The 27,405-nt window shown below is 50.5% G+C and overlaps 2 protein-coding genes across 9 annotated transcripts in view; one reads left to right on the forward strand and one right to left on the reverse strand.

The window, feature by feature from the left end:
• The window catches only part of BBOF1 (basal body orientation factor 1), a 115,513-nt gene that overhangs the window by 86,592 nt on the left and 1,516 nt on the right, over window positions 1-27,405 (reverse strand). For 2 of the 4 annotated variants that reach the window (XM_075329475.1, XM_075329474.1), the window contains exons 1-2: window positions 16,063-16,195; window positions 4,900-5,155 (exon numbers count right to left, since the gene is read on the reverse strand). In XM_075329475.1, coding sequence (XP_075185590.1) covers window positions 4,900-5,155; window positions 16,063-16,109 — 303 coding nt within the window. In that variant the 5' untranslated portion in view covers window positions 16,110-16,195. Of the gene's footprint in view, window positions 1-4,899; window positions 5,156-16,062; window positions 16,270-27,405 lie in introns of those variants that run through there. The other 2 variants (XM_075329479.1, XM_075329478.1) reach the window with 2 other exon arrangements.
• ENTPD5 (ectonucleoside triphosphate diphosphohydrolase 5 (inactive)) overlaps window positions 16,214-27,405 on the forward strand; it is a 140,317-nt gene continuing 129,125 nt past the window's right edge. For 2 of the 5 annotated variants that reach the window (XM_075329481.1, XM_075329482.1), the window contains exon 1: window positions 16,214-16,287. In XM_075329481.1, coding sequence (XP_075185596.1) covers window positions 16,258-16,287 — 30 coding nt within the window. In that variant the 5' untranslated portion in view covers window positions 16,214-16,257. The remainder of the gene's footprint in view (window positions 16,288-27,405) is intronic. The other 3 variants (XM_075329483.1, XM_075329486.1, XM_075329484.1) reach the window with 2 other exon arrangements.

Below are 27,405 nucleotides of genomic sequence, written 5' to 3' on the forward strand. Positions count from 1 at the left end.
CCTGCAGCACACATCGGGTTAATTAACCCGATGTGTGCTGCAGCTACATGTCACAGTTCAGAGAGCAGGGAGCCGTGCACACTGCTTAGCGCTGGCTCCTTGCTCTCTTTGCTACAGTATACATCGGGTTAATTACCCGATGCGTACTGCAGCCACATGTCACAGTGCAGGAGCCGGCACTGGCAGCAAGAGCGGAGGCTGGTAACCAGCGTAAACATCGGGTAACCAGGGAAAGGTCTTCCCTTGGTTACCCGATGTTTACGCTGGTTACAGCTTACCGCAGCTGCCAGTGCCGGCTCCTGATCGCTTCATTTCGTCGCTCTCTCGCTGTCACACACAGCGATGTGTGTGTCACAGCGGGAGAGTGACGACCAAAAAATGAAGCTGGACATTCAGCAACGACCGGCGACCTCACAGCAGGGGCCAGGTCGTTGCTGGATGTCACACACAGCGACAGCGACGGGACGTCGCTGCAACGTCACAGAAAATGGTGACGTAGCAGCGACGTCGTTGTCGTCGTCGTTATGTGTGACACCAGCTTAAGGCATTTGTTTTGTTTTGACAATTACTTGATTTATTAGTTTTATTTGTTTAACTGTTGCCGCTGTTTTAGTGATATAAAATATATTTGGCACTTATTGCAAGTAGTGAGTTTTTCTAATATATATAGCACTGAGGCACTTTGTAATTATTTGTATATATGTATATATTGTTAAATATTTTTTTTTCACTCGAATAGTATATATATTTATTTAACACATTTCACTATTTTATATTTTTCACACTTTATTATTTATTGGATATTACTATGGCATGGCGACACTTTAATAAATATGGTATTTTTCTTTAAAAATAATTTATATATTTCTTTTTTTATATAATTATTTTTTCACTTAATAAACTGTCTATTTTCTTGTATATTATTATTTTTTATTCTCCCCAGGCTAATCTAATGGTGCTATGAAAAACATTTATGCTATGTATTTGTTTTAAGTGGATTTTTTTGAATTTTTGATACTCTGAACTGTGGACGCTATGTTATCCCCCTATTTGTGTATTTTAGCACGTTCTACATATTTTTTATAATATATTTTTGTTTTGGATATATATGTCTTTTTAAATAATTGAATATAAATAATAAAATAATTTTGGGCCAATACTGTGTGTTTTGGTTGTTTTTATAGCAACGTTTGTCCTGTAATGTCCCCATCCTTGTAGTAATGTGCCAATCCTTGTCCCCATCCTGTAATAATGTGCCCATCCTGGTCCCCTTTAAGTAGTAATGTGCCCATCCTTGCCTCCTTCTTCTAGTAATGTGCCCATCCTTGTCCCCATCCTGTAGTAATGTGCCCATTATTGTCCTTATCCTGTGGTAAATGTCCCCATCCTTGTAGAAACGTGCCAATAGTTGTCCCCATCCTGTAGTAATGTGCCCAATACTTGTAGCCATCCTGTAGTAGTGTGCCCAATCCTTGTCCCCATCTTGTAGTAGTGTGCCCTATCCTTATCCCCATCTTGTAGTAGTGTGCCCATCCTGATCCCATCCCATAGTAATCTGCCCCATCCTTGTCCACTTCTTGTAGTAATGTCCCCATTCTTGTCTCCTTATTGTAGTAATGTGCCCATCCTCATCCTGTAGTAATGTGCCCATCCTTGTCCCCATTGTGTAGCTATGTGCCTGTTCTTGTCCCCCATTCTGTAGTGATCTGCCCATCCTTGTCCCCATCCTTTATTCAGTAAATGTGTTTGTCATTGTCCCCATCTTGCAGTAATGTGCCCATCCTTTTTTCCTTTTTGTAGTAATGTGCCCATCCTAGTCCCTATCCTGTAGTAATGTGCCCATCCTGGTCCCCATCCTGTAGTAATGTGCCCATCCTGGTCCCCATCCTGTAGTAATGTGCCCATCCTTGTCCCCATTGTATAGCTGTGTGCCTGTCCTTGTCCCCATTCTGTAGTGATCTACCCTTCATTGTCCCCATCAAGTAGTATTGTGCCCATCCTTGTCTCCTTCTTGTAGTAATGTCCCCATCCTTGTCTCCTTCTTGTAGTAATGCCCCCATCCTGGTCCCCATCCTGTAGTAATGTGCCCATCCTTGTCCCCATTGTATAGCTGTGTGCCTGTCTTTGTCCCCATTCTGTAGTGATCTACCCTTCATTGTCCCCATCAAGTAGTATTGTGCCCATCCTTGTCTCCTTCTTGTAGTAATGCCCCCATCCTGGTCCTCATCCTGTAGTAATGTGCCCATCCTGGTCCACATCTTGTACTAATGTGCCCATCCTTGTTGCCTTCTTGTAGTAATGTGCCCATCCTGGTCCCCATCTTGTGTTAATGTGCCCCATCCTTGTACCCTTCTTGTAATAATGTGCCCATCCTTGTTGCCTTCTTGTAGTAATGTGCCCATCCTGGTCCCCATCTTGTGTTAATGTGCCCCATCCTTGTACCCTTCTTGTAATAATGTGCCCAACCTTGTTTCCTTCTTGTAGTAATGTGCTCCATTCTTGTCCACTTCTTGTAATAACGTGCCCATCCTTGTCCCCATTCTGTAGTAATGTGCCCATCCTGGTCCCCATCCTGTAGTAATATGCACCATCCTTGTCCCCTTCTTGTACTAATGTGCCCATCCTTGTCCCCATCAAGTAGTATTGTGCCCATCCTTGTCTCCTTCTTGTAGTAATGTCCCCATCCTTGTCTCCTCCTTGTAGTAATGTGCCCATCCTGGTCCCCATCCTGTAGTAATGTGCCCATCCTGGTCCACATCTTGTAGTAATGTGCCCATCCTTGTTTCCTTCTTGTAGTAATGTGCCCATCCTGGTCCCCATCTTGTGTTAATGTGCCCCATCCTTGTACCCTTCTTGTAGTAATGTGCCCAACCTTGTTTCCTTCTTGTAATAATGTGCCCATCCTTGTCCCCATCCTGTAGTAATGTTCCCATTCTGGTCCCCATCCTGTAGTAATATGCACCATCCTTGTCCCCTTCTTGTACTAATGTGCCCATCCTTGTCCCCATCAAGTAGTATTGTGGCCATCCTTGTCTCCTTCTTGTAGTAATGAGCCCATCGTGGTCCACATCCTATAGTAATCTGCCCCATCCTTGTCCCCTTCTTGTAGTAATATGCCAATTCTTGTTTCCTTCTTGTAGGAATGTGCTCCATTCTTGTCCAATTCTTGTAATGTGCCAATCCTTGTCTCCTTCTTGTAGAGATTCTTCTCAACGCTGACAGCGCTTTATCTCAGTTGAATGAATTGCCGGTGCCATGCAGAGAAGGTCTCTACAGCTATGCCAATGGCAGCCACTGGCCAATCACAGGCAAGCAGTTAACTTTATACACCGACATCAGCTGCTGGCTTCTGATTGGCTGGCAGCTGCCAGTTGTATAACTGTGCAGGGAGCTGCTCTGCACGGCGCTAGCAATTCATTCAACTGAGATAAAGTGTGTCAGCAGCAGCTCCCTGCATCTTTCGCGATTGTCATGGGAGCCACGGGCCTGCGGGCCACAAGAAGTATCCTCAAGGGCCACATGCGGCCGCGTGTTTGAGGTCCCTGGTGTAAATTATGAGATTGGTGACTGCGTGAGGAGAAGGAGGTGTAAATGAGGAGAGCACTCACTGCGTGAGGAGGGTGTAAATGATGAGAGCGATGACTGCGTGAGGAGGAGGAGGGTGTAAATGAGGAGAACAGTGACTGTGTGAGAAGGAGGAGGGTGAGGGTGAGGTGAGCAGGGTGACTGCGTGAGAAGGGTGTAAATGATGAGAGCGGTGAGTTCATGAGGAGGAGGAAGGTGTAAATGATGAGAGTGGTGACTGCGTGAGGAGGAGGGTGTAAATGATGACAGCAGTGACTGTGTGTGGAGGAGGAGGGTGTAAACGGTGAGAATGGTGACTGGGTGGGGAGGAGGGTGTAAATGATGACAGCGGTGACTGGGTGGGGAGGAGGGTGTAAATGATGAGAATGGTGACTGCATGCGGAAGAGGAGGGTGTAAATGATAGAATGGTGACTGTATGGGGAGTAAGGTGTAAATAATGAGAGCGGTGACTGCGTGAGGAGGAGGATGTAAATGACTGTGTGAGGAGTAGGAGGGTATACATGAGAAGAGCTGTGACTGCGTAAGGAGGAAGAGGGTGTAATGCTATATATGCATGTTGCAGTTTTGTGGTCACCAAAAAACTGCACCAAAACTTCACCACAACTGCACCTTTCCCCAGAGAGCCTGGAAATGTAAAAGAAACGAATGCTTGTAATGATGTTACGTTTTTTGTTTGTTTTGTGTGTGTTTTTGTCAAATCTGATTTTGATGTGGGTTTTTTTGTGAAAAATAGTTATGGGAGGATCGGACTGTAAAGTCCGACCCCCGCGGGTTCAAAACCATTCAAGTGCCAGGAGAGAGAGCGCGCTATACTTACCAAGCCTCCTGCACAGCTGTTAACTGCTCCTTCGGCCGCTCATCCCTCTTCTGGGGGCACTTATGAGGATCATGCATAGTCACGGCTTCCCCCGGCCACCAGTAAGAGCTGTGACTGCGTGAGGAGGAGGAGGGTGTAAATGATGAGAGTGGTGACTGCGTGAGGAGGAGGAGAAGGGTGTAAATCACGAGAGGTGTAACAGTGGAAGGAGGGTGTAAGTGATGAGATTAATTTTGTGGCACTTTTTTTTTTTAAAAGGTACGGAATGCAGGGTGACCTGGATACTCTGGTGATATGAAAAGCAGAGTGGTAGAGGATATTTAAGGTGAATGGGGAAACCTCATTCTGGACAGGTCTGTATCGAGAGGATGTAGTGCAGTATAACAGGCTTCTAGAGAAGAAACTGATCTTGTCTTCTATAAAATACTAGGGACCTCATCTTAGATCTCATTTTCAGCTGCAGTTTACACTTTGTGAATTCATCAAAAAAATTTACCATCTCTTCTTTCTTCTCATCCTCTTTCTTGAGGAACCCGATGACATCCAGCATGTCCTTCTCCAGTTGATACTGGTTCCTTGTCAGCTCCACATTATTGTGCGCCAGGCTGCGTGTAGCCTCCCGGTACTCTGCTCTCGAGAATTCCGTCATCTTCAGGCGGGCCTCCCACACAGCTGCACTCGCCTTCGCTCTCTCTACCTCTGACTCTTTATCCACTTTGGATAAAGTTTCATGTTTCCCAGTTGTCTTCTTCCTATAAACAAAAAAGGGTCTGGATAGAGACTAATCCATCAAATCAGAGGGTCTTCCCTAAGGTGGGTTCTAAGAAGGGCAGGGTCTCTTCTAGGAAGGGCAGGGTCTCTTCTAGGAAGGGCAGGGTCTCTTCTAGGAAGGGCAGGGCCTCTTTTGATGTGGAGGAGGGTTTATCTGTGATGGAAGGCTAGTTTTTGTTATCATAAGGTCTCCTCAGGGGTGGAGGTCAGAGTCTTTTATACACTGGTGTCTAGTTTGGCGGAAACTGACTTCTCTGGACTGGAATCTAATCCTGGTTGGCTGGTGAAGTCTCCTCTGTGGTGGGAAGGAGGGAAATAGAAGTGCAGTAAAGCAGATATTGGTGGTAGTGAACAGTTAGGTGGACAGACAGGGTCATCTGCTGCCGAGACCGTGAATGCCAAACAGTGTTTTATTTCCCAGGTACTCGGGTTAAGCATATTGCGAATCAGACAAATTGCTGGCTGGGGCTGGAGAAAACCCAGCAGCCACGGGGCACATTGGTACTAATGACAAAGTTAAAGACAGCTGTAAGGTCCTTAAAAACGATTACAGGGAGCTAGAAGAGAAGCTGAAGTCCAGGTCCTCCAAGGCAGTGTTTTCAGAAGTACAGTAGGTCTGGTGCCACAAGCGCTATGGTAGGGACAGGCTGCACCTCAATGGGCAGGGGGCTGTTGTGCTGGGGGAAAAAAAAAATGGTCAGACGGACGGAGGAGCTTTTAAAGTAGGATCTGGAGTGTGGAGGACTAGTTGTTAAAAAACGGTGATAGATTAGACAGGAAGAGTAATGCGGGCGTCACACGAGATGATCTATCGTGCGATATGTCGTCGGGGTCACAGTTTTCGTGACGCACATCCGGCATAGTTTGCGACGTCGTCCCGTGTGACACCTACGAGCGACTCTGAACGTTCGCAAATCGGTAACAAATCGTGTATCGTTGACATGTCGTTGATTTTTTAAAAATAGTTTATTCTTCTTTACGCTGGTTGTTCATCGTACCCGGGGTAGCACACATCGCTCCGTGTGACACCCTGGGAATGATGAACACAGCTTACCTGCGTCACGCCGGCTATGCGGAAGGAAGGAGGTGGGCGGGATGTTCACATCCCGCTCATCTCCGCCCCTCCGCTTCTATTGGCCGGCCGCTGTGTGACGTCGCTGTGACGTCGAACATTCCACCCCCTTCAGGAAGTGTTCGCCGCACACAGCGACGTCGCTCAGCAGGTAAGTGCGTGTGACGGGGATTTAACGACTTTGTGCGCCACGAGCAACTAATTGCCCGTGACGCACAAACAACGGGGGCGGGTACGATCGCTCGTGCGATCGCACGATAGATCGTACCGTGTGACGCCCCCATTAGACATTAGGGGTCAGTGAGGATTATGATGTGGTGGGCATTACAGAAACCTGGCTGGATGAGAGCAATGACTGGGTGACAATCGTAGAGAGTTACACCACATTCATAAAGGACAGGAAAGACAAAAAGGTGGAAGGGTGTGTATATTGATCAAATCTAACCTAAGACCTGTGCTAAATGATGACATTGGGGGGCGCTGTACAATGTAGAATCAATATGGGTAAGGGCCGCTTTACACGCTGCGATATCGTTACCGATATCACTAGCATGCGTACCCGCCCCCATCGTTTGTGCGACACAGGCAAATCGTTGCCCGTAGCGCACAAAATCGAGCTGACCCGTCACACTACTTACCTGCCTAGCGACGTCGCTGTGACCGGCAAACCGCCTCCTTTCTAAGGGGGCGGTTCGTTTGGCGTCATAGCGACGTCACTAAGCGGCCGCCCAATCAAAGCGGAGGGGCGCGGAGATGAGCGGGACGTAACATCCCGCCCACCTCCTTCCTTCCTCATTGCCGGTGGAGGCAGGTAAGGTGAGGTTCCTAGTTCCTGCGGTGTAACACATAGCGATGTGTGCTGCCGCAGGAACGACGAACTACATCGTCCAAATTCCGTGACCCCAACAAGATCGCTTTAGCGATATTGTAGCGTGTAAAGCCACCTTAAATGTACTTGGGGAGGGGAATAATGGAAACCTGCTAATTGACGTTTGCTATAAGTCTCCTAACATACCTGAACAGGTAAAGTGTGAAATGCTGCAACAAATGGAAAAGGCAGCAAATAATAATAATCGGATCCTTATTATGGGGGATTTAAGCTCTCCAGACATTCAGTGGGACATAGAATCTTCTAGTTATGCTAAAAGCTGTAAGTTCTTATCTACAATTCAAGACAATTACATCTCTCAGATGGTAGATGAACCGACGAGGGTAAATAATCTGCAGGATCTGGTCCTGTCACATAGACCAGATACAATTTCAGATCTACAGGCCTGGGAGCACTTGACTGATCTGGGAGAACGTGGGCACTAGCTATCATAATATGGTAAGCTTCAAGGTAATATTCAATAGAACATTTCACAGGGGAAATGCTAAAACCTGGAATTTTAGGAAAGCTGATTTCACCAAATTAAGGGAAAAGCTTAATTGTGTAGATTCGGACAATGTCATGGTAACTTGGATACTGAACATAAATGGAGTACTGTGACGGGGTCCTTCTCCCATATCCCATAATCAACAGAGCGAGAGATGGATGAGCAATCCAAAGAACATTTAACATAATCCACAATACAGAGGGTAAAATTAGTGCAGAAACACAAATATAGTCCAAAAAGCGATAAATGTCCAGGCCTCTCTGAGAAGCCACAGCTTAAACCCAGAGGATCAATCTTCTTCCTCTCGTGAAGTTCTCCAACAGATTGACTAATTCTTCAGGTAATCAGAGAGTTTAGGTGGATCCCATGCCCCTCCCCTACATCTAGGGACAGAAGCGCTTTAAGGAGTTATAACCCTGCAGACCAGATAAACAATACAACGAATAGACAGCCCACCATGCCCAAAACATGAACCCACACAAAATGGCACATGACCCATAATATCCTACCATCACAAGTAAGTTTAAGGATATACTCCTTAGAGTCCTGTAAAAGAAAACCTTATACCCTCTGGCAATAAAATGTCCAGGAATAAAAAGAAACCACTATGGATAAATAAGAAAGTACAAAGTATAATGAAACAAAAGGCTGAGAAATTTTTAAGGCTGAGAATACAGAAACAGCATTTCAGGAGTATAAAGATCTCAATAGGAAATGTAAAAAAGAAATCAAGCTACAAAATTAGCTTCTGAAACAAAAATTGCCAAAGACATTAAAATAAACCCCCAAATTGTTACAAATACATCAATGCCAAAAGGGAAAAAAAAGGATGGTATTGGCCCCCAAAAAGATAACAGGAAAATTCTAGAGAACAAAGAAAAGGCTGAGATATTAAACAGGCATTTTTCATTGCTGTTCACCAAATAACTGACCGTTCCAGGGATCATTCAAAGGCAAAAATCAAAATCCCCCGATATAAATAATTTAACTCAAGAAGAAGTTCGCCTGCATCTGAGTAAATAAAACAATGACAAATCCCCCCAGGCCAGATGGCATTCATCCACGAGTATTGAGGGAATTGAGCTCAGTAATTGACAGACCGCTGTATCTCATCTTCTTAGACTCTCTTGTAACAGGGTTGGTATCTCAGGATTGGGGAATGGCTGCCGTGGTACTGATATTTAAGAAAGGTAAGAGTCTGGATCCAGGTAACTACCATCTGGTAAGTCTGATATTAGGGGTGTGCAAGGTTGAGGGAATTTTAAAAGATGACATGCAAAAATATATTGCAGAAAATAATATAATCTAAATACATAATCACCAGTTATGTCTGTTCTCCTATTGTCATGTCCCCACTGGTGTCCGCTCCTGCGACTTCTGCTCCGATCGCCAGGCGACGCGTGTTCCCGCCATGGATAGTGATAGTGATGGGATGGGAGAGGAGTCGGTGCCCGTGGCTCTGCTGAGCACAGGCTCCGCTCATCCACTAGGCTGGGTTTCCCTGTAACCTGCAGTACCACTGGCTGACTGTAGGTGGCGTGTGTCTTCCAGCTGAACTTGCCATCATTCACCTGTAGCCAATAGGAAGACACCACACCCTTCTTATTACCCCCTCCTGTCATGTGACCACTGCCAGAGATAGTTTGAATTCCTGGTTCCTGTGCTGTTTGTATTTTGATTCCTGTGCTTGTGTTCTGACTACCCTTCTGCCTGTCGTTATGTACCTCGCTGCCCGATCCGGATTTGACCTCTGCTTCGTTTGCTAATTACGTCCTTGCCTGCCGATTCTGTCCCTGTTCTGCAATTCCTGGTTTGACCCTGCCTGACAACTTCTCTCCGGACTGCTGCCTTCCACCTTCCACAGGTACTGATCTCTAGGGCCCTGTGTAATTCCAAATCCCTGTATAGGGGTTAAAGGGTTTCAGGGTTCTGGGGGTCCTGCTCGGTGAGTGGCTTCCCTCTAGCCTTTCCATTACAGCCCGTCTGAGTCTATGGATCCAGGCAGGCGTCACATCTATTCCGTGATGCACCGCGGCATTGTCCGTTGCGCAGCCGGAGTTCGAACGATGCTCAGGCTTCCGGGTCCTCACTGCACGTGCAGACACATAGCAGATACACATAGATACACTGAGCACGTACACACACATAGCACACATGCATATATACGCTGAACACACACACACTGCTGTATACTCACCTGTCCGGGGCCGCTGCTTCTGCTGTCAGCCTTTTACTGAAGCTGAATGCTTTGTGGTGCCGTAAAGCATTCAACTGCAGTAAAGCCATGACATCAACCTGCAGCGGCCGCTCCGTACACCGGCCGCTATCACGGAGGAGTCTGTGTTCTGCAGCTGGAGGCTCCGCAGGCACAGAGGACAGGTGAGACACGGCATAATAGGGGACAGAAGGGAACCAGCAGGAGCACATTACTAAACAATGCACTCATTACTGCAGGGGACATCAGCCCCCCCACCAGATCTGTATGCCCCCAGCCCCCCCCCCCCCCACCAGATCTGTATGCCCCCAGCCCCCCCCCCCCCACCAGATCTGTATGCCCCCAGCCCCCCCCCCACCAGATCTGTATGCCCCCAGCCCCCCCCACCAGATCTGTATGCTCCCAGCCCCCCCCCCACCAGATCTGTATGCTCCCAGCCCCCCCCCCACCAGATCTGTATGCTCCCAGCCCCCCCCCCCACCAGATCTGTATGCTCCCAGCCCCCCCCCCACCAGATCTGTATGCTCCCAGCCCCCCCCCCCCACCACCAGATCTGTATGCTCCCAGCCCCCCCCCCCCCCCACCAGATCTGTATGCTCCCAGCCCCCCCCCACCAGATCTGTATGCTCCCAGCCCCCCCCCCACCAGATCTGTATGCTCCCAGCCCCCCCCCCCACCAGATCTGTATGCTCCCAGCCCCCCCCCCACCAGATCTGTATGCTCCCAGCCCCCCCCCCCCACCAGATCTGTATGCTCCCAGCCCCCCCCCCACCAGATCTGTATGCTCCCAGCCCCCCCCCCCACCAGATCTGTATGCTCCAGCCCCCCCCCACCAGATCTGTATGCTCCCAGCCCCCCCCCACCAGATCTGTATGCTCCCAGCCCCCCCCCACCAGATCTGTATGCTCCCAGCCCCCCCCCACCAGATCTGTATGCTCCCAGCCCCCCCCCCCACCAGATCTGTATGCTCCCAGCCCCCCCCCCCACCAGATCTGTATGCTCCCAGCCCCCCCCACCAGATCTGTATGCTCCCAGCCCCCCCCACCAGATCTGTATGCTCCCAGCCCCCCCCCCCCACCAGATCTGTATGCTCCCAGCCCCCCCCCCCACCAGATCTGTATGCTCCCAGCCCCCCCCCCACCAGATCTGTATGCTCCCAGCCCCCCCCCCCACCAGATCTGTATGCTCCCAGCCCCCCCCACCAGATCTGTATGCTCCCAGCCCCCCCCCCCACCAGATCTGTATGCTCCCAGCCCCCCCCCCCACCAGATCTGTATGCTCCCAGCCCCCCCCCCCCACCAGATCTGTATGCTCCCAGCCCCCCCCCACCAGATCTGTATGCTCCCAGCCCCCCCACCAGATCTGTATGCCCCCAGCCCCCCCCACCAGATCTGTATGCTCCCAGCCCCCCCCCACCAGATCTGTATGCTCCCAGCCCCCCCCCACCAGATCTGTATGCTCCCAGCCCCCCCCCACCAGATCTGTATGCCCCCAGCCCCCCGCACCAGAACTGTATGCTTCTAGCCTCCCCCACCAGATGTGTATGCCCCCAGCCCCCCCACCAGATCTCTATGCCCCCCAGCCCCCCACCAGATCTCTATGCCCCCAGCCCCCCACCAGATCTGTATGCCTCCAGCCCCCCCACCAGATCTGTATGCCTCCAGCCCCCCCACCAGATCTGTATGCCTCCAGCCCCCCCACCAGATCTGTATGCCTCCAGCCCCCCACCAGATCTGTATGCCCCCAGCCTCCCTCACCAGATCTGTATGCATCCAGCCCCCCCACCAGATCTTTATGCCCCCAGCCTCCCTCGCCAGATCTGTATGCATCCAGCCCCCCCACCAGATCTGTATGCATCCAGCCCCCTGACCAGATCTGTATGCCTCCAGCCGCCCCCACCAGATCTGTATTCCCCCATCCCCCCCACCAGATCTATATGCCCCCATCAGATCTATATGCCCCCAGCCCCACTCACCACTGCTCCTGTCAGCACCACTAAGCATAGACAAATGTTCATTCCACCGCACTCCCGATGCGATAGCATCGGGCCTATTTCTAGTAACTTTCAAGAATCCATGCTGGTTAAGTCATGTCTGACCAGCATGTTGGGGTTCTATGAGGAGGTGAGTGCAGATCTGGGTATTGGTAATGCAGCTGAGGGGATTTATCTGGACTTTGTAAAGGCATTTTCTCCTGTACCACATAATAGCCTTATACTAAAGCTCCAGAAGCAAGAACTAGGGGAAACTATATGCAACTGGGTAAGGAATTGGCTAAAAGATAGGACACAAAGAGTAGTCATAAATGGTACATTCTCTAAATGGGCTACAGTCAGCAGTGGGGGCCGCAGGGATCTGTACCGGGAGCAGTGGGGGCCGCAGGGATCTGTACCGGGAGCAGTGGGGACGGCAGGGATCTGTACCGGGAGCAGTGGGGACGGCAGGGATCTGTACCGGGAGCAGTGGGGACGGCAGGGATCTGTACCGGGAGCAGTGGGGACGGCAGGGATCTGTACCGGGAGCAGTGGGGACGGCAGGGATCTGTACCGGGAGCAGTGGGGACGGCAGGGATCTGTACCGGGAGCAGTGGGGACGGCAGGGATCTGTACCGGGAGCAGTGGGGACGGCAGGGATCTGTACCGGGAGCAGTGGGGACGGCAGGGATCTGTACCGGGAGCAGTGGGGACGGCAGGGATCTGTACCGGGAGCAGTGGGGACGGCAGGGATCTGTATCGGGAGCAGTGGGGACGGCAGGGATCTGTACCGGGAGCAGTGGGGACGGCAGGGATCTGTACCGGGAGCAGTGGGGACGGCAGGGATCTGTACCGGGAGCAGTGGGGACGGCAGGGATCTGTACCGGGAGCAGTGGGGACGGCAGGGATCTGTACCGGGAGCAGTGGGGACGGCAGGGATCTGTACCGGGAGCAGTGGGGACGGCAGGGATCTGTACCGGGAGCAGTGGGGGCCGCAGGGATCTGTACCGGGAGCAGTGGGAACGGCAGGGATCTGTACTGGGAGCAGTGGGGGCCGCAGGGATCTGTACTGGGAGCAGTGGGGACGGCAGGGATCTGTACTGGGAGCAGTGGGAACGGCAGGGATCTGTACTGGGAGCAGTGGGAACCCCAGGGATCTGTACTGGGAGCAGTGGGGACCCCAGGGATCTGTACTGGGAGCAGTGGGAACCCCAGGGATCTGTACTGGGAGCAGTGGGAACTCCAGGGATCTGTACTGGGAGCAGTGGGGACCCCAGGGATCTGTACTGGGAGCAGTGGGGACCCCAGGGATCTGTACTGGGAGCAGTGGGGACCCCAGGGATCTGACCTTGTGGATGGGATTGAGCGTAAAGTTCTCCATCTGCTGACAACACCAAACTATGTAGGATATTAAAAACTAACCTTGATACGATATTACAGAACGATCTGGATTAGATGTGGGAATGGGCAGACACTGGACAAAGGAGAAGTATTGGCGATAAATGTAAAGTAATGCACCAAGGACAGAGTCATCCTATAGTTGCATCCATCCCTTATAATATAGGAGAGGCCTCCATGCCGTGTAATATAGGAGAGGCCTCCATGCCGTGTAATATAGGAGAGGCCTCCATGCCGTGTAATATAGGAGAGGCCTCCATGCCGTGTAATATTGTAGAGGCCTCCATCCCGTGTAATATTGTAGAGGCCTCCGTCCCGTGTAATATTGTAGAGGCCTCCGTCCCGTGTAATATTGTAGAGGCCTCCGTCCCGTGTAATATTGTAGAGGCCTCCGTCCCGTGTAATATTGTAGAGGCCTCCGTCCCGTGTAATATTGTAGAGGCCTCCGTCCCGTGTAATGCAGGAGAGGCCTCCGTCCCGTGTAATGCAGGAGAGGCCTCCGTCCCGTGTAATGCAGGAGAGGCCTCCGTCCCGTGTAATGCAGGAGAGGCCTCCGTCCCGTGTAATGCAGGAGAGGCCTCCGTCCCGTGTAATGCAGGAGAGGCCTCCGTCCCGTGTAATGCAGGAGAGGCCTCCGTCCCGTGTAATGCAGGAGAGGCCTCCGTCCCGTGTAATGCAGGAGAGGCCTCCGTCCCGTGTAATGCAGGAGAGGCCTCCGTCCCGTGTAATGCAGGAGAGGCCTCCGTCCCGTGTAATGTAGGAGAGGACTCCGTCCCGTGTAATGTAGGAGAGGACTCCGTCCCGTGTAATGTAGGAGAGGCCTCCGTCCCGTGTAATGTAGGAGAGGCCTCCATCCCGTTCTGTACACCTGACTCTGCTCATGATGGGAAATAATCTGTATTATCTTAGATTTTTTGTGGTCTATTTCACAGTAGGCTCGCCTCTAGGTGGGGCGTCTCCTCTGGGAGAGAGGGTGATGATATTTTTCAGGGCACAAAATGGGGGATTCCTCCAAGTCGGAGGTTGGGGCCATCCTCCACAAAGTAGGTCTTCCAAGGAGAACCTGGTGGAGTCTGTTCTGGGGTGGAGGCCTATCTACAGGCCCTGGGGGGTCAACTCCAAAGTGGGGTATCCTCCTGGCCAAAGACTGGGCATTCTCCTCCAGAGTCAGAATCTCCTCCAGGGAAGACTGTGGGTCTACTCTCAGGTAGGGGCAAGGGGGTCTCCCTGGAGTGGGATGTACACAGGGGGAGCAGGGGGTCTCCCTGGAGTGGGATGTACACAGGGGGAGCAGGGAGGTCTTCCTGGAGTGGGATGTACACGGTGGGAGCAGGGAGGTCTCCCTGGAGTGGGATGTACACGGGGGGAGCAGGGAGGTCTCCCTGGAGTGGGATGTACACGGGGGGAGCAGGGGGGGTCTCCCTGGAGTGGGATGTACACGCGGGGAGGTCCTCCCTGGAGTGGGATGTACACAGGGGGAGCAGGGGGGGGTCTCCCTGGAGTGGGATGTACACGGGGGGAGCAGGGGGGGTGTCTCACTGGAGTGGGATGTACACGGGGGGAGCAGGGGGTGGGGGGTCTCCCTGGAGTGGGATGTGCACGAGAGGAGCAGGGTGTCTCACTAGAGTGGGATGTACACGGGGGGGGAGCAGGAGGGGGTGTCTCCCTGGAGTGGGATGTACACGGGGGGAGCAGGGGATCTCCCTGGAGTGGGATGTACACGGGGGGAGGTCCTCCCTGGAGTGGGATGTACACAGGGGGGAGCAGGGGGGGGTGTCTCCTTGGAGTGGGATGTACACGGGGGGAGCAGGGGGGGGGGCGTGTCTCCCTGGAGTGGGATGTACACGGGGGGGAGCAGGGGGGGGGGGTGTCTCCCTGGAGTGGGATTGGGATGTACACGGGGGGAGCAGGGGATCTCCCTGGAGTGGGATGTACACGGGGGGAGGTCCTCCCTGGAGTGGGATGTACACAGGGGGGAGCGGGGGGGGGTGTCTCCATGGAGTGGGATGTACACGGGGGGAGCAGGGGGGGGGTGTCTCCCTGGAGTGGGATGTACACGGGGGGGAGCAGGGGGGGGTGTCACCCTGGAGTGGGATGTACACGGGGGGGAGCAGGGGGGGGGTGTCTCCCTGGAGTGGGATGTACACGGGGGGAGCAGGGGATCTCCCTGGAGTGGGATGTACACGGGGCGAGCAGGGGGGGGGGGGGTGTCTCCCTGGAGTGGGATGTACACGGGGGGAGCAGGGGGGGGGTGTCTCCCTGGAGTGGGATGTACACGGGGATGAGCAGGGGGGGTGTCTCCCTGGAGTGGGATGTACACGGGGGGAGCAGGGGGGGGTGTCTCCCTGGAGTGGGATGTACACGGGGGGAGCAGGGGATCTCCCTGGAGTGGGATGTACACGGGGGGAGGTCCTCCCTGGAGTGGGATGTACACAGGGGGGAGCAGGGGGGGGTGTCTCCCTGGAGTGGGATTGGGATGTACACGGGGGGAGCAGGGGATCTCCCTGGAGTGGGATGTACACGGGGGGAGCAGGGGGGGGGGTGTCTCCCTGGAGTGGGATGTACACGGGGGGGAGCAGGGGGGGGTGTCTCCCTGGAGTGGGATGTACACGGGGGGGAGCAGGGGGGGGTGTCTCCCTGGAGTGGGATGTACACGGGGGGAGCAGGGGATCTCCCTGGAGTGGGATGTACACGGGGGGAGCAGGGGGGGGGGGTGTCTCCCTGGAGTGGGATGTACACGGGGGGAGCAGGGGATCTCCCTGGAGTGGGATGTACACGAGAGGAGCAGGGGGTCTCACTGGAGTGGGATATACACGGTGGGAGAGGTGGTGTGGGATGCCCGTGGACGTTCTCACCTCTTGCCTTTCTTGCCCTTCGTCGTTTTCCTCCGGATCGCGGCCATGACGGCTTCGGAATAAGTCAAAGATCTGGATAGATTGTGTACTAATGGCCGAAGCTGTTACCAAGGAGACAGCCCGAGTGACGTCACCGCATCTCCCGCCTACACCTGCAGCAGAAGACGCGAGCTTGCGAGTCATGAGGACAGAGACATGAGGGTAGACCACGCCCCACAGCGGATGGTGAGGAGTATGCCGCTGTGGAAGTGAGCGGGAAATGTTCACCTCACCCCACAGCACCACAGCGTGTATATACAACCCTCACCACAGCACCACATACCCCTCATCACAGTACCACACCGTCTATACACACCCCTCACCACAGCACCACATACCCCTCATCACACCGTCTATACACACCCCTCACCACAGCACCACATACCCCTCATCACACCGTCTATACACACCCCTCACCACAGCACCACATACCCCTCATCACACCGTCTATACACACCCCTCACCACAGCACCACATACCCCTCATCACACCGTCTATACACACCCCTCACCACAGCGGCTATACACACCCCTCACCACAGCACCACATACCCCTCATCACACCGTCTATACACACCCCTCACCACAGCACCACATACCCCTCATCACACCGTCTATACACACACCCCTCACCACAGCGTCTATACACACCCCTCACCACAGCACCACATACCCCTCATCACACCGTCTATACACACCCCTCACCACAGCACCACATACCCCTCATCACACCGTCTATACACACACCCCTCACCACAGTCTATACACACCCCTCACCACAGTACCACACCGTCTATACACACCCCTCACTACAGTACGGTACTGTAGTGAGGGGTGTGTATAGACTGTGTGGTGCGGGGTGTGTATAGACGGTGCTGTGGTGCGGGGTGTGTATAGACTGTGTGGTACTGTCTATACACACCCCTCACTACAGTACCGTCTATACACACACCCCGCACCACACAGTCTATACACACCCCTCACCACAGTACCACACAGTCTATACACACACAGCACCACAGCGTCTATACACACCCCTCACCACAGCGTGTATATACACACCCCTCACCACAGTACCACACAGTCTATACACACCCCGCACCACAGCACCATCTATACACACCCTTCACTACAGTACGGTACTGTAGTGAGGGGTGTGTATAGACTGTGTGGTGCGGGGTGTGTATAGACGGTGCTGTGGTGCGGGGTGTGTATAGACTGTGTGGTACTGTCTATACACACCCCTCACCACAGTACCACACAGTCTATACACACACAGCACCACAGCGTCTATACACACCCCTCACCACAGCGTGTATATACACACCCCTCACCATACAGTCTATACACACCCCTCACCACAGTACCACACAGTCTATACACACACACAGCACCACAGCGTCTATACACACCCCTCACCACAGCGTGTATATACACACCCCTCACCATACAGTCTATACACACCCCTCACCACAGTACCACACAGTCTATACACACCCCGCACCACAGCACCATCTATACACACCACCATCTATACACACCCTTCACTACAGTACGGTACTGTAGTGAGGGGTGTGTATAGACGGTGCTGTGGTGCGGGGTGTGTATAGACTGTGTGGTACTGTCTATACACACCCCTCACCACAGTACCACACAGTCTATACACACACAGCACCACAGCGTCTATACACACCCCTCACCATAGCGTGTATATACACACCCCTCACCATACAGTCTATACACACCCCTCACCACAGTACCACACAGTCTATACACACCCCTCACCACAGTACCACACCGTCTATACACACCCCGTACCACACAGTCTATATAAATCCTGCACCACAGTACCACACAGTCTATACACACCCCTCACCACAGCACCGTCTATACACACACCCCTCACCACAGCACCGCACCGTCTATACACACCCCGCACCACAGTACAGCACCGTCTATACACACACCCCGCACCACAGTACAGCACCGTCTATATACCGTGTTTTTCCAAAAATAAGACACTCATATTTTTTTTGCCCCCCCAAAAAAGCGCTAGGGCTTATTTTTGGAGGAGGTCTTATTCTTGGAGAAACACGGTTGGGGGTAAGTTTACCCCCCAAAAAAGCAGACCCCCCCCCACTTCCCAGGAGACTCATACTCACCAGACCAGGACGTCTGCGTGGTTCCCAGGTCCTCCTGTGATCTCCGGTTGGTGCTGCATGCCGTCCTACCCTGCTGCTAGCTGACACACACAGCAGATCACAGATATACACAGCAGATCACACACAGCAGATTGCAGGCACACACAGCCGATCACAGATACACACACAGCAGATCGCAGATATACACAGCAGATCACACACAGCCATCACAGACACACACATCCGATCGCAGACACACACAGCCGATCACAGATACACACAGCAGATCGCAGGCACGCACAGCCATCACAGATACACACATCTGAACGCACACACACACAGCCGATCGCAGAAAAACACAGCCGATTGCAGACACACACACAGCCGATTGCAGACACACACACACACACACACATCACATCACATCCAGCACTTACGGCAGTAGAGAATGAGAGCAAGTCACGTGTCCGGCCGCAGGTCCTGTTTGTCGCGCTGCACCGCACTGCCTCTCAGGATTCTCCCGGCGAGAAGAGATCGGTGTCACTGGATGAGGTGAGTGTGTATGCAATCCGATGTGTGTGCGATCCGATGTTTGTGTGTGTGTGTGTAATTTGTTGTTTGCGTGTGAGCCGATGTTTGTGTGTGCGATCTGATTATGTGTGCGATCTGACTGTGTGTGCGATCCGATGTTTGTGTGTGAGATCTGGTGTGTGTATGAGATCTGATTGTGTGTGTGTGTGTGTGAGAGAGCTGATCTGTGCGGGTGTGTGATCACTGCAGGTCCTCTGCTCGGTGTGGGGTGAGTGTAATCGCCGGGTGCCGCTGTCTATAATGAAGTGTCCTGCAGTATCTGTATCTTTTTTAGCTGCACGGACACTTCATTATTGATCCGGGACTAGGGCTTATATTTAAGCCTTTTTCCGAAAATGCTGAAAATCCCTGCTAGGGCTTATTTTTGGGGGAGGTCTTATTTTTGGAAAAACACGGTACATCCTGCAGCACAGCACCGCACAGTCTATACACACACCCCGCACCACAGTACCACACAGTCTATACACACCCCTCACCACAGTACTACATCGTCTATACACACCCCTTACCACAGTACCACATCGTCTATACACACCCCTCACCACAGTAGCACATCGTCTATACACACCCCTCACCACAGTAGCACATCGTCTATACACACCCCTCACCACAGTACCACATCGTCTATACACACCCCTCACCACAGTACCACAACGTCTATACACACCCCGCACCACAATACCACACAGTCTATATACATCCTGCACCACAGCACCACACAGTCTATACACACCCCTCACCATAGTACCACAGTCTATACACACCCCTCACTACAGTACCACACAGTCTATACATACCCCTCACCAAAGGACCACACCGTTTATACACACCCCGCACCACACCGTCTATACACACCCCTCATCACACCGTCTATACACACCCCTCATCACAGTACCACACAGTCTATATGTTGAGGAGAGCCATAAAATGAAACACTTAATTAACCTCTGGACATAGAGCATTGTGGGAAATATGTCGATTTGCCTTACATAATTCAGCTCTCAGATCATACACATGACACAGATATAAAGATGGCTGCCATTTCCTGTTCTCCACCCCTTGCTTTGGAATGCAAGGAATGAAAGAAGATACCATATAAGGGAAGACCCCTGGTAAAGCTACAAGACCAACCCAAAGATCAGATGACATCACAGACCAAACAATCAGCATGGATGCACCAGATGACGCCCCTCCCATCACCATGGTTTCATCCACTGAAGTCAGACGCACCCATCAACAGCAACACGGATCTCCCCATTGGCTAGCTCATGAACTGTCCCACTAAATGGGCATATCTGAACTTGTGTACGCCCCTAGCCTATATCAAGAGGATGCATGCTTCTCCTCAGTCTGTTCGGTGCCATCTATGCTGTGTCTAAGAAGAGATTTCATATCCGACTGTGTCTGGTGTGGATTCTTTTATGCATGCACTTGGTATATACCAATTCGGCCAGGTAGTAGGCAACTAGTAATCTCTGGTTAAGAGTTCACCCTAACATTATTGGTGCCCAACGTGGGGCCAATAGACGGAGACACCTGAAATCCTGATGAACCGGCAACTGGAATGGCATGACGTGCTGGACACCCCAGGAATTTGATCACTTCCTAACGAGAGTACGGTAGGTCTGCTGATTTTTCATAATCTGTAGTCTTCCCGTGGTCTCGGTGGGGTGTGTGGCACTGATTGCCATACTGTGTCCGGTTTGTTGGGGTATCTGTTGACGGGTAGACGGGTCTCACGGCTATTGGCCATATTAATCTCAGAAGAACCGTCACATATTCAGTTGCCTGCTGCCTGTCTTGTGTTGTCTCGAGGGGAGATTGGTAGTTAGGAAAGCAAGTAGGTTTTTGAGCAGTGTTTGGAAACGTGGAGGACGCTCCATGTGGTACGGTTTTTGGTTGTTGCCTGTCATATGTTTTGCGGTTCTGGTGGAGATTTAAATAGAGTTGTGGCTCGAGGCCTAGAGTAAATGACTCGGCGAGAGGCCTAGAGATAAAGCGCAAGTTTTAATTGGCCAGGTTAGGCACGTGTTTTCCACGGGCTCACAAGCCTGTGTTAGAGAGGCTAGTTACAAGTCCTCCAAAGAGGAGCTTGTTAACGGAAGCCTGTGTTAGAGAGGCTAGTTACAAGTCCTCCAAAGAGGAGCTTGTTAACAGGAGCCTGGGTGTTATAGAGACTGGGTACAAGGGTAGATTGAGGCAAGTAGAGACCAGGTAGGGGAATTGTTTTGTAGAGTTCAGAACAAGGACTGGTTTGGAAGTGTGTGCTGCAAACCCTAGGTTTTCTTTAGTGTTTCAGTTGTGAGTCATCTCTCCCCCCCCCCCCCCCCGGCTTTTTGTTTGTCTGTTTTTATCTGGTATGCATAGAGAAAGATTGCTTGTTTGGTGTTGTTTATCTTGAGAGAAAGATGGAGAAATTGATGAAGATGTGTCTAGTTGTGCCAGAAAGATCAGGATGAGAGTGGACTTTGTTGAGATGTGGGGACTCTAGGCCGCAATCCTGTGATAAACCATGTGTTATTCCTGGTGTCAGCCATTTTAGGTCAGATTTTAAAATGGTGGACGAAGCACATGGCTGAGGCATGATTGAGACAAAGACAGAGAGTAGGGTGATGTGTAAGGTAACCAGAAGACCATAGATTGTTTGAATGTCTGAACAATGGATTGGATGGAGTAGTAGATATTTAGATAGAAAATTGAGTGTTTCTAACTGTAGTTGGACCAGGACTGTGCATATCTGAATATATGATATATATATATATATATATATATATATATATATATAATATAATATATAATATAAATGTATGTGTATGTATAAAACACAGTATAGAATATAGGGGGAAATACTTGAGAAAAAAAAAAATCAATCAGTTTACCTTCCCCTTCCCCCCACCTGATGCTTCAATCCCAACAAAGAGAAGGAAATCACGTGCTGTGGGGCCATTTTCTATAAGTTTTCTTTATATTTTTATCTGTAAGGAGGATACAGCAGACAGACATATCTCATGATTGCTCTGATGTAACAAGAATCGTCAGGTTTTGAACAGGTCTCAGATGAGCCCATTGCTAATGCATATTTTGAGTGTTTCCGTAGATGGATCCAGATACCAAGATGCTGGTTGATTCTGCACTGGATATGCTGAGGTTACGCAACATGAGGTAATAAAAATTGAACCACTCACTCCTCTCCCATCGGAATAGGAGAACGAGATGAAGATTTGCAATCACTGTGGTTCGTAGAGCGGAGGGGGGTAAGATAGTCAAATGTGGATATAGGCAGCAGCCGGAGGAGATGGTCGCACAGGTGCCGACAACAAAGAAGCAGTGAATGGGCCGAGAGTTGAGAGTCCTTAACCGATGCAGACCAGTACCTCGGTGGCTCCTGTCACGTCCGTGACATTGGTCACTCCTTGTGTTTTTAAACCCCTACAGGAACAAGTGATTCAGCAAGGAACGGCGTGTGAGACGCAGGGAGCCAGCTGACTGAGGAAGGTCTGTGGATAAAGGGCGGTAAGCTTTCTCTGCCATGAGCGCTCTACTCAATAATGGCCCAGGTAACCAATAAGCACGTGACAAAGAGTGTGGTGGTGGACAAGATATGGGCGGCGGCACCACTGCTTCAGTACCCAGGTGGCCAGACACATCCAGTCTTGTAAGATGTGTGCCTATTAAGGTAGAAAACACTGTAAAGACCTCGTAGAAACACCCCCTCATCCGCTTTACTGCTCCGGTGATTGCAGATTAGTCATATACATATACCATGAGTAGGTTTATATGAGTTTTATGCGTGTTGTGTGAGTTTCTTTTCAGGCCTGCTCTGAAACATATCCAGTATGGAAAACATTACTGCTGAAAAACTCATGATGCTGGTGGTATGTAAAAATGGAGTTCCTAAAAAGTGGTAAAAGTAGATATTCTATAGCAGAGGTCATTATAGAGATCTTACAGTACCTGGGGATGCCCCTGATGAACCCCTGTCTGCCATTGTGAAGAGGGGAGAAATGCGTTGGGCTTCTTTCATGCTAAGCGTCTGACAAATATGCGTTTATTTTATAAGCCTGAGTGTCGATTGTACAGTGGAGGGTCTGTGATTGGATCAGCTCTCCTCATGACTCTACCTGGCCTTATTATTATATTGATACATGTGAGATATTTAATTTCTTTTAGGGTTTGGTCCTTGAATTTGCTAGATCATATTGATTTAAGCTACCAAACAGCTATGTAAAATACAGAGTTTGAATATTTAATCTTTGGGAATGAATTGGATATATATACTTGCATATTGACGCCTCTTTATCCCCTGTATCTCACGGTTTCTATATTTCCTCACTGACATTAGCAGCATGTATTAGCTTAGCAGTGTAGGGATTGGGAGGGTGAGCCGTCGGTGAGCGGGGGCGCCAATTCGCCTTATAGGGTGCCGACCTCCGCTGCAAGGTAGGGAGAGATAGGGCTACTTCCCCAAACCCTGCCCCCTCCTGTATTGGAATATCTTTTTTTTTTTTAAATCAGGTTCATTTTTATTTAATATCAAAATTATACAACACATAAAATAATTCCCTCCATAGAAATATCACAGAAAGGGAAAAAACCTTTAGTCAATAAGAAAAACCACACAAATAACATAATAAACAATGCACCCGCAGTCCACGTCTCATTTCAATATGGGTCTCAAAGTGCATATTATTTCCCAATATATTCTCCATAGTATAGCTTACCCAGCATCATTATGACATTATATATATATATATACATATACATACACGCACGCACGCACGCACATATACATGCACGCACATATACATGCACACACATATACATGCACACACATATACATGCACACACATATACATGCACACACATATACATGCACACACATATACATGCACACACATATACATGCACACACATATACATGCACACACATATACATGCACACACATATACATGCACACACATATACATGCACACACATATACATACACACACATATACATACACACACATTCCAGCAGTACGCATATCACCCTATTTGAGGAAATTTGTTAACCGGTCAGAAGGAGAAGGACCTGGTCGCTCGCACTGTCCTGCAGTAACGCCGAGGAGGGAAGGCCTGGGGTATCCAACCATGCCCCCCAGATCTTATAGAACTTTTTCAATGCATTTCTTTTAAGGTATACTCCTCTCTCCAGTCGAAGTATAGCGTTTACTCTTTCCCTAAAATCCCCGATGACCGGAGGCGCTGGGTCCAACCAGTGGTAGGCCAACAGTTTCCTAGCCTGGTACAAGAGACGTGTAATACCGACCATTACCGGCGAACTCAAGTCCACCCCCCCCTCCAGTAGACCCAGGATACATATAATAGGTCTTGGCTGTAGACGGATATTGAAAACTTGTCTAACCAAATCTAGTACTGCCCTCCAGTAATCTTCAATGTTCCCACAGGACCACATCATATGCATCAGATTCGCACCTTCCTGTCCGCACCTAGGACACAGATCATCCATCCTAACTCCCATCTTATGCAATAGACTAGGTGTCCTATATACTCTATGTAACAGGAATAGCTGTGACAGTCGTTGGCCTTCAGATACAGCAAGGCTTGGAGTCTGAGACAGGACCTCACCCCACTGTTCCTCTGTCATAGGGCCTAGGTCCCTCTCCCACTTCTCTCTAGCCTGCAAAGGGAATTTGTCGAGGTGTCTAGATAGCATCACTGTATACAACCTAGAAATAATACCATAGGAGCGATCAGATGTCAACAATTCAGTAAGAGTGTGATTCCGCTCTATCCTAATGTCCATACGACGTGTCTGTGTCTCATAGGCATGACGGAGCTGCAGGTATTGGTAAAAGGAACTGTGCGGTATCCCAAACTCAGCTTGAAGCTGGTCAAATCTTTTAAGTATATTATTCTGAAGAATCTGAGACACCTGATGCACCCCCCTGCTCACCCACATTCTCCAACCCGGGAGTCTCTGCAGCTCCGCCAGTCCACGATTATGCCATAAGGGCCAGTACTCAGTCATTCCTGATATTCCCAGCAACTGCTTCCCTCTATCCCACACCTTGTACATCAATGATAATGTTGGATATAATGTTCCTCCTCTGGGTGAGTATCCTGCATCCAAAAAAGCCACTGGGTGTCCCCATTCTGCAAGGCCCCTCACCAATTTGCCCCCAGCGTCATATGCCTCATCCTTTCCCCACCCCCTGAAGTGCTGCATCTGTGCCGCAACATAATAAACCCACGGGTTGGGGACTGCCAGACCCCCATCCTCCTTCCCTCTCTGCAGGGTCTCAAGGCGGATTCTAGCCTGCTGCTTTTGCCACAAGAGTTCCCGAAACAAAGTGTTGATTTTACGGAAAAATTTCCAGTGGATCCATATTGGGGCGTTGTGGAGAAGATACAGAAGTTTGGGCATCAGTACCATTTTTAGTAGATTAGCACGGCCAATAAGGGACAGTGGGAGTCGACACCAGGCATCTATCTTGTTCCTAAACTGAGCCAACACTGGTTCCAGATTTTGAGAGTAGTAATCACGCGGTCGGGCACTAACCACAATCCCCAGGTATTTAAATTTATCCACCGTCGGAATTGGCAGCCCCAGAGTACTAAAATTAGATGGGAGTGGATCTATAGGGAGCAGGGCCGATTTCTTCCAGTTTATTAGGAGTCCCGAGCGCCTACCAAATTCTATAATAATATTTATTGCTGGGCCCACCGATGTCCCCACCTCCCTGAGATACAGCAACAAATCGTCCGCATAGAGGGAAACCTTATGCTCCAGACCGCCTATCTCAAACCCCTTTACGCCAGCGGATGCACGAAGCATAGCCGCCAATGGCTCAATTGCCGCTGCAAATAGTAATGGAGAGAGAGGACAGCCCTGTCTCGTGCCCCTGGCCAAATTAAAAGACGAGGAGGTACAACGATTAACTCGAATCCTGGCCCGCGGAGAGGCATATAACAATTTGACCCAGCCAATAAATCTGAAGCCAAGACCCAATTTCTCCAAAACTACCCATAGGAAATTCCATTCAATACTGTCAAAGGCTTTGGCTGCATCTAATGACAGGACTGCTCTCTCCTTGTTTCTCCCCTCAGAACTTAGCTGTATGGAAGTAGATTTATTGGGGATGAATCCAGTCTGATCCTCGTGGATCACTGACGTGATCACCCGGGACAATCTGTTAGCTAGAATTTTAGCAATTAATTTAATATCTAATGTAAGCAGCGAGATTGGGGGATAGGAGTCAGGCGCGGTCGGATCTTTCCCGGGTTTTAAAATCAGAACAATAATAGCCTCCCTCATGGATGCAGGGAGGGACCCCTTCTCCTCAGCATCTCTGAACACATCCAAGAGTCTTGGCAGCAGCAGATGGGTATATAATTTGTAGAATTCACCCGGGAGTCCGTCCGCACCTGGGGCCTTTTCATTTTGGATTTGACCGAGCGCCTCTTCCAGCTCCTCCAGGTCTATATCTCTATTCAGGGATTCTCTCTCACTATCTGACAGACTGGGGAGAGTGATCTCCTCCACAAAGTCCCGCAGTTCCTCATCCCCATAATGCGATTTAGAGGAGTATAATTGGGTGTAATACTGTTGCATGACCTCCACAATCCTCCCGCTGTCCCTCACCTCCTCTCCAGTGTCAAGTTTCAATTTGGTGATATAGGTCAATCCCTCCTGCGCCCTAGCAATTGTAGCCAAGAGATGTCCCACACTCTCCCCCTCCGTAAAGTACCGCTGCTTAAGGAAAAAGCGTTTGTTAGTGGCCAAGGAAGTCATATGGTCTCTCAGAGCTCTCTGTGCCCTCTCTAAGTCCCGCTTGGCATCATCTGTAGGGTTAGATATAAGAAGTCGTTCTGCATCACCTAAAGTGTCCGTCAGATACTTAGTGCGCTCTCTTGTTTTCGCCTTTCGGGTGCAAATTTCCCTAATATATGTCCCACGAACATACGCCTTCATTGCGTCCCACACTATATGTTTAGATGCCGTACCGTCATTTGTCACAAAATATTCCCGTATAGTGTCAGTCAGAGTGCCCCCTATCAGTTGTATCCAAAAAGGGTTGAGCCGCCAAGGTATCCCCGCCAGCCGGTCTGGGTCCCCAAGCCTTAGACGGACCTGTAGTGGGGAGTGGTCAGACACCCCCCTGGCCAGGTACGTGACTGAAGCTACACAAGGCAGCAGCTGAGCATTTCCAATGGCCAGGTCAATCCGGGACAGTGAATGATGAGAACTAGAATAGCATGAATACTGCCGGACCTGCGGGTTTCTAATACGCCAAATATCTACATATCCCACCTCCTCCATCAGTCTGGCAAGGGATGTAGCTGCCGCCCCCACTGAGATATTCCCTGTATGTAACTTATCCCAATACGGGTGCAAGTAATTATTATAGTCTCCTACTAATAGGGTGGGGACCTCAGGGAGGGAAGCAACAAAATTGAGGATACGTTTCAATGGTTCCCCTGTGTATGGCGGCGGAATATAAATTGCAACTAGAACACAGCGCACATTATGAAGGACACAGTAAAGACATACAAATCTACCCTCCTGATC

This window comes from Anomaloglossus baeobatrachus, chromosome 12 (genome assembly GCF_048569485.1).
Source record: "Anomaloglossus baeobatrachus isolate aAnoBae1 chromosome 12, aAnoBae1.hap1, whole genome shotgun sequence".
In the NCBI taxonomy this organism is placed as follows: Eukaryota; Metazoa; Chordata; class Amphibia; order Anura; family Aromobatidae; genus Anomaloglossus; species Anomaloglossus baeobatrachus.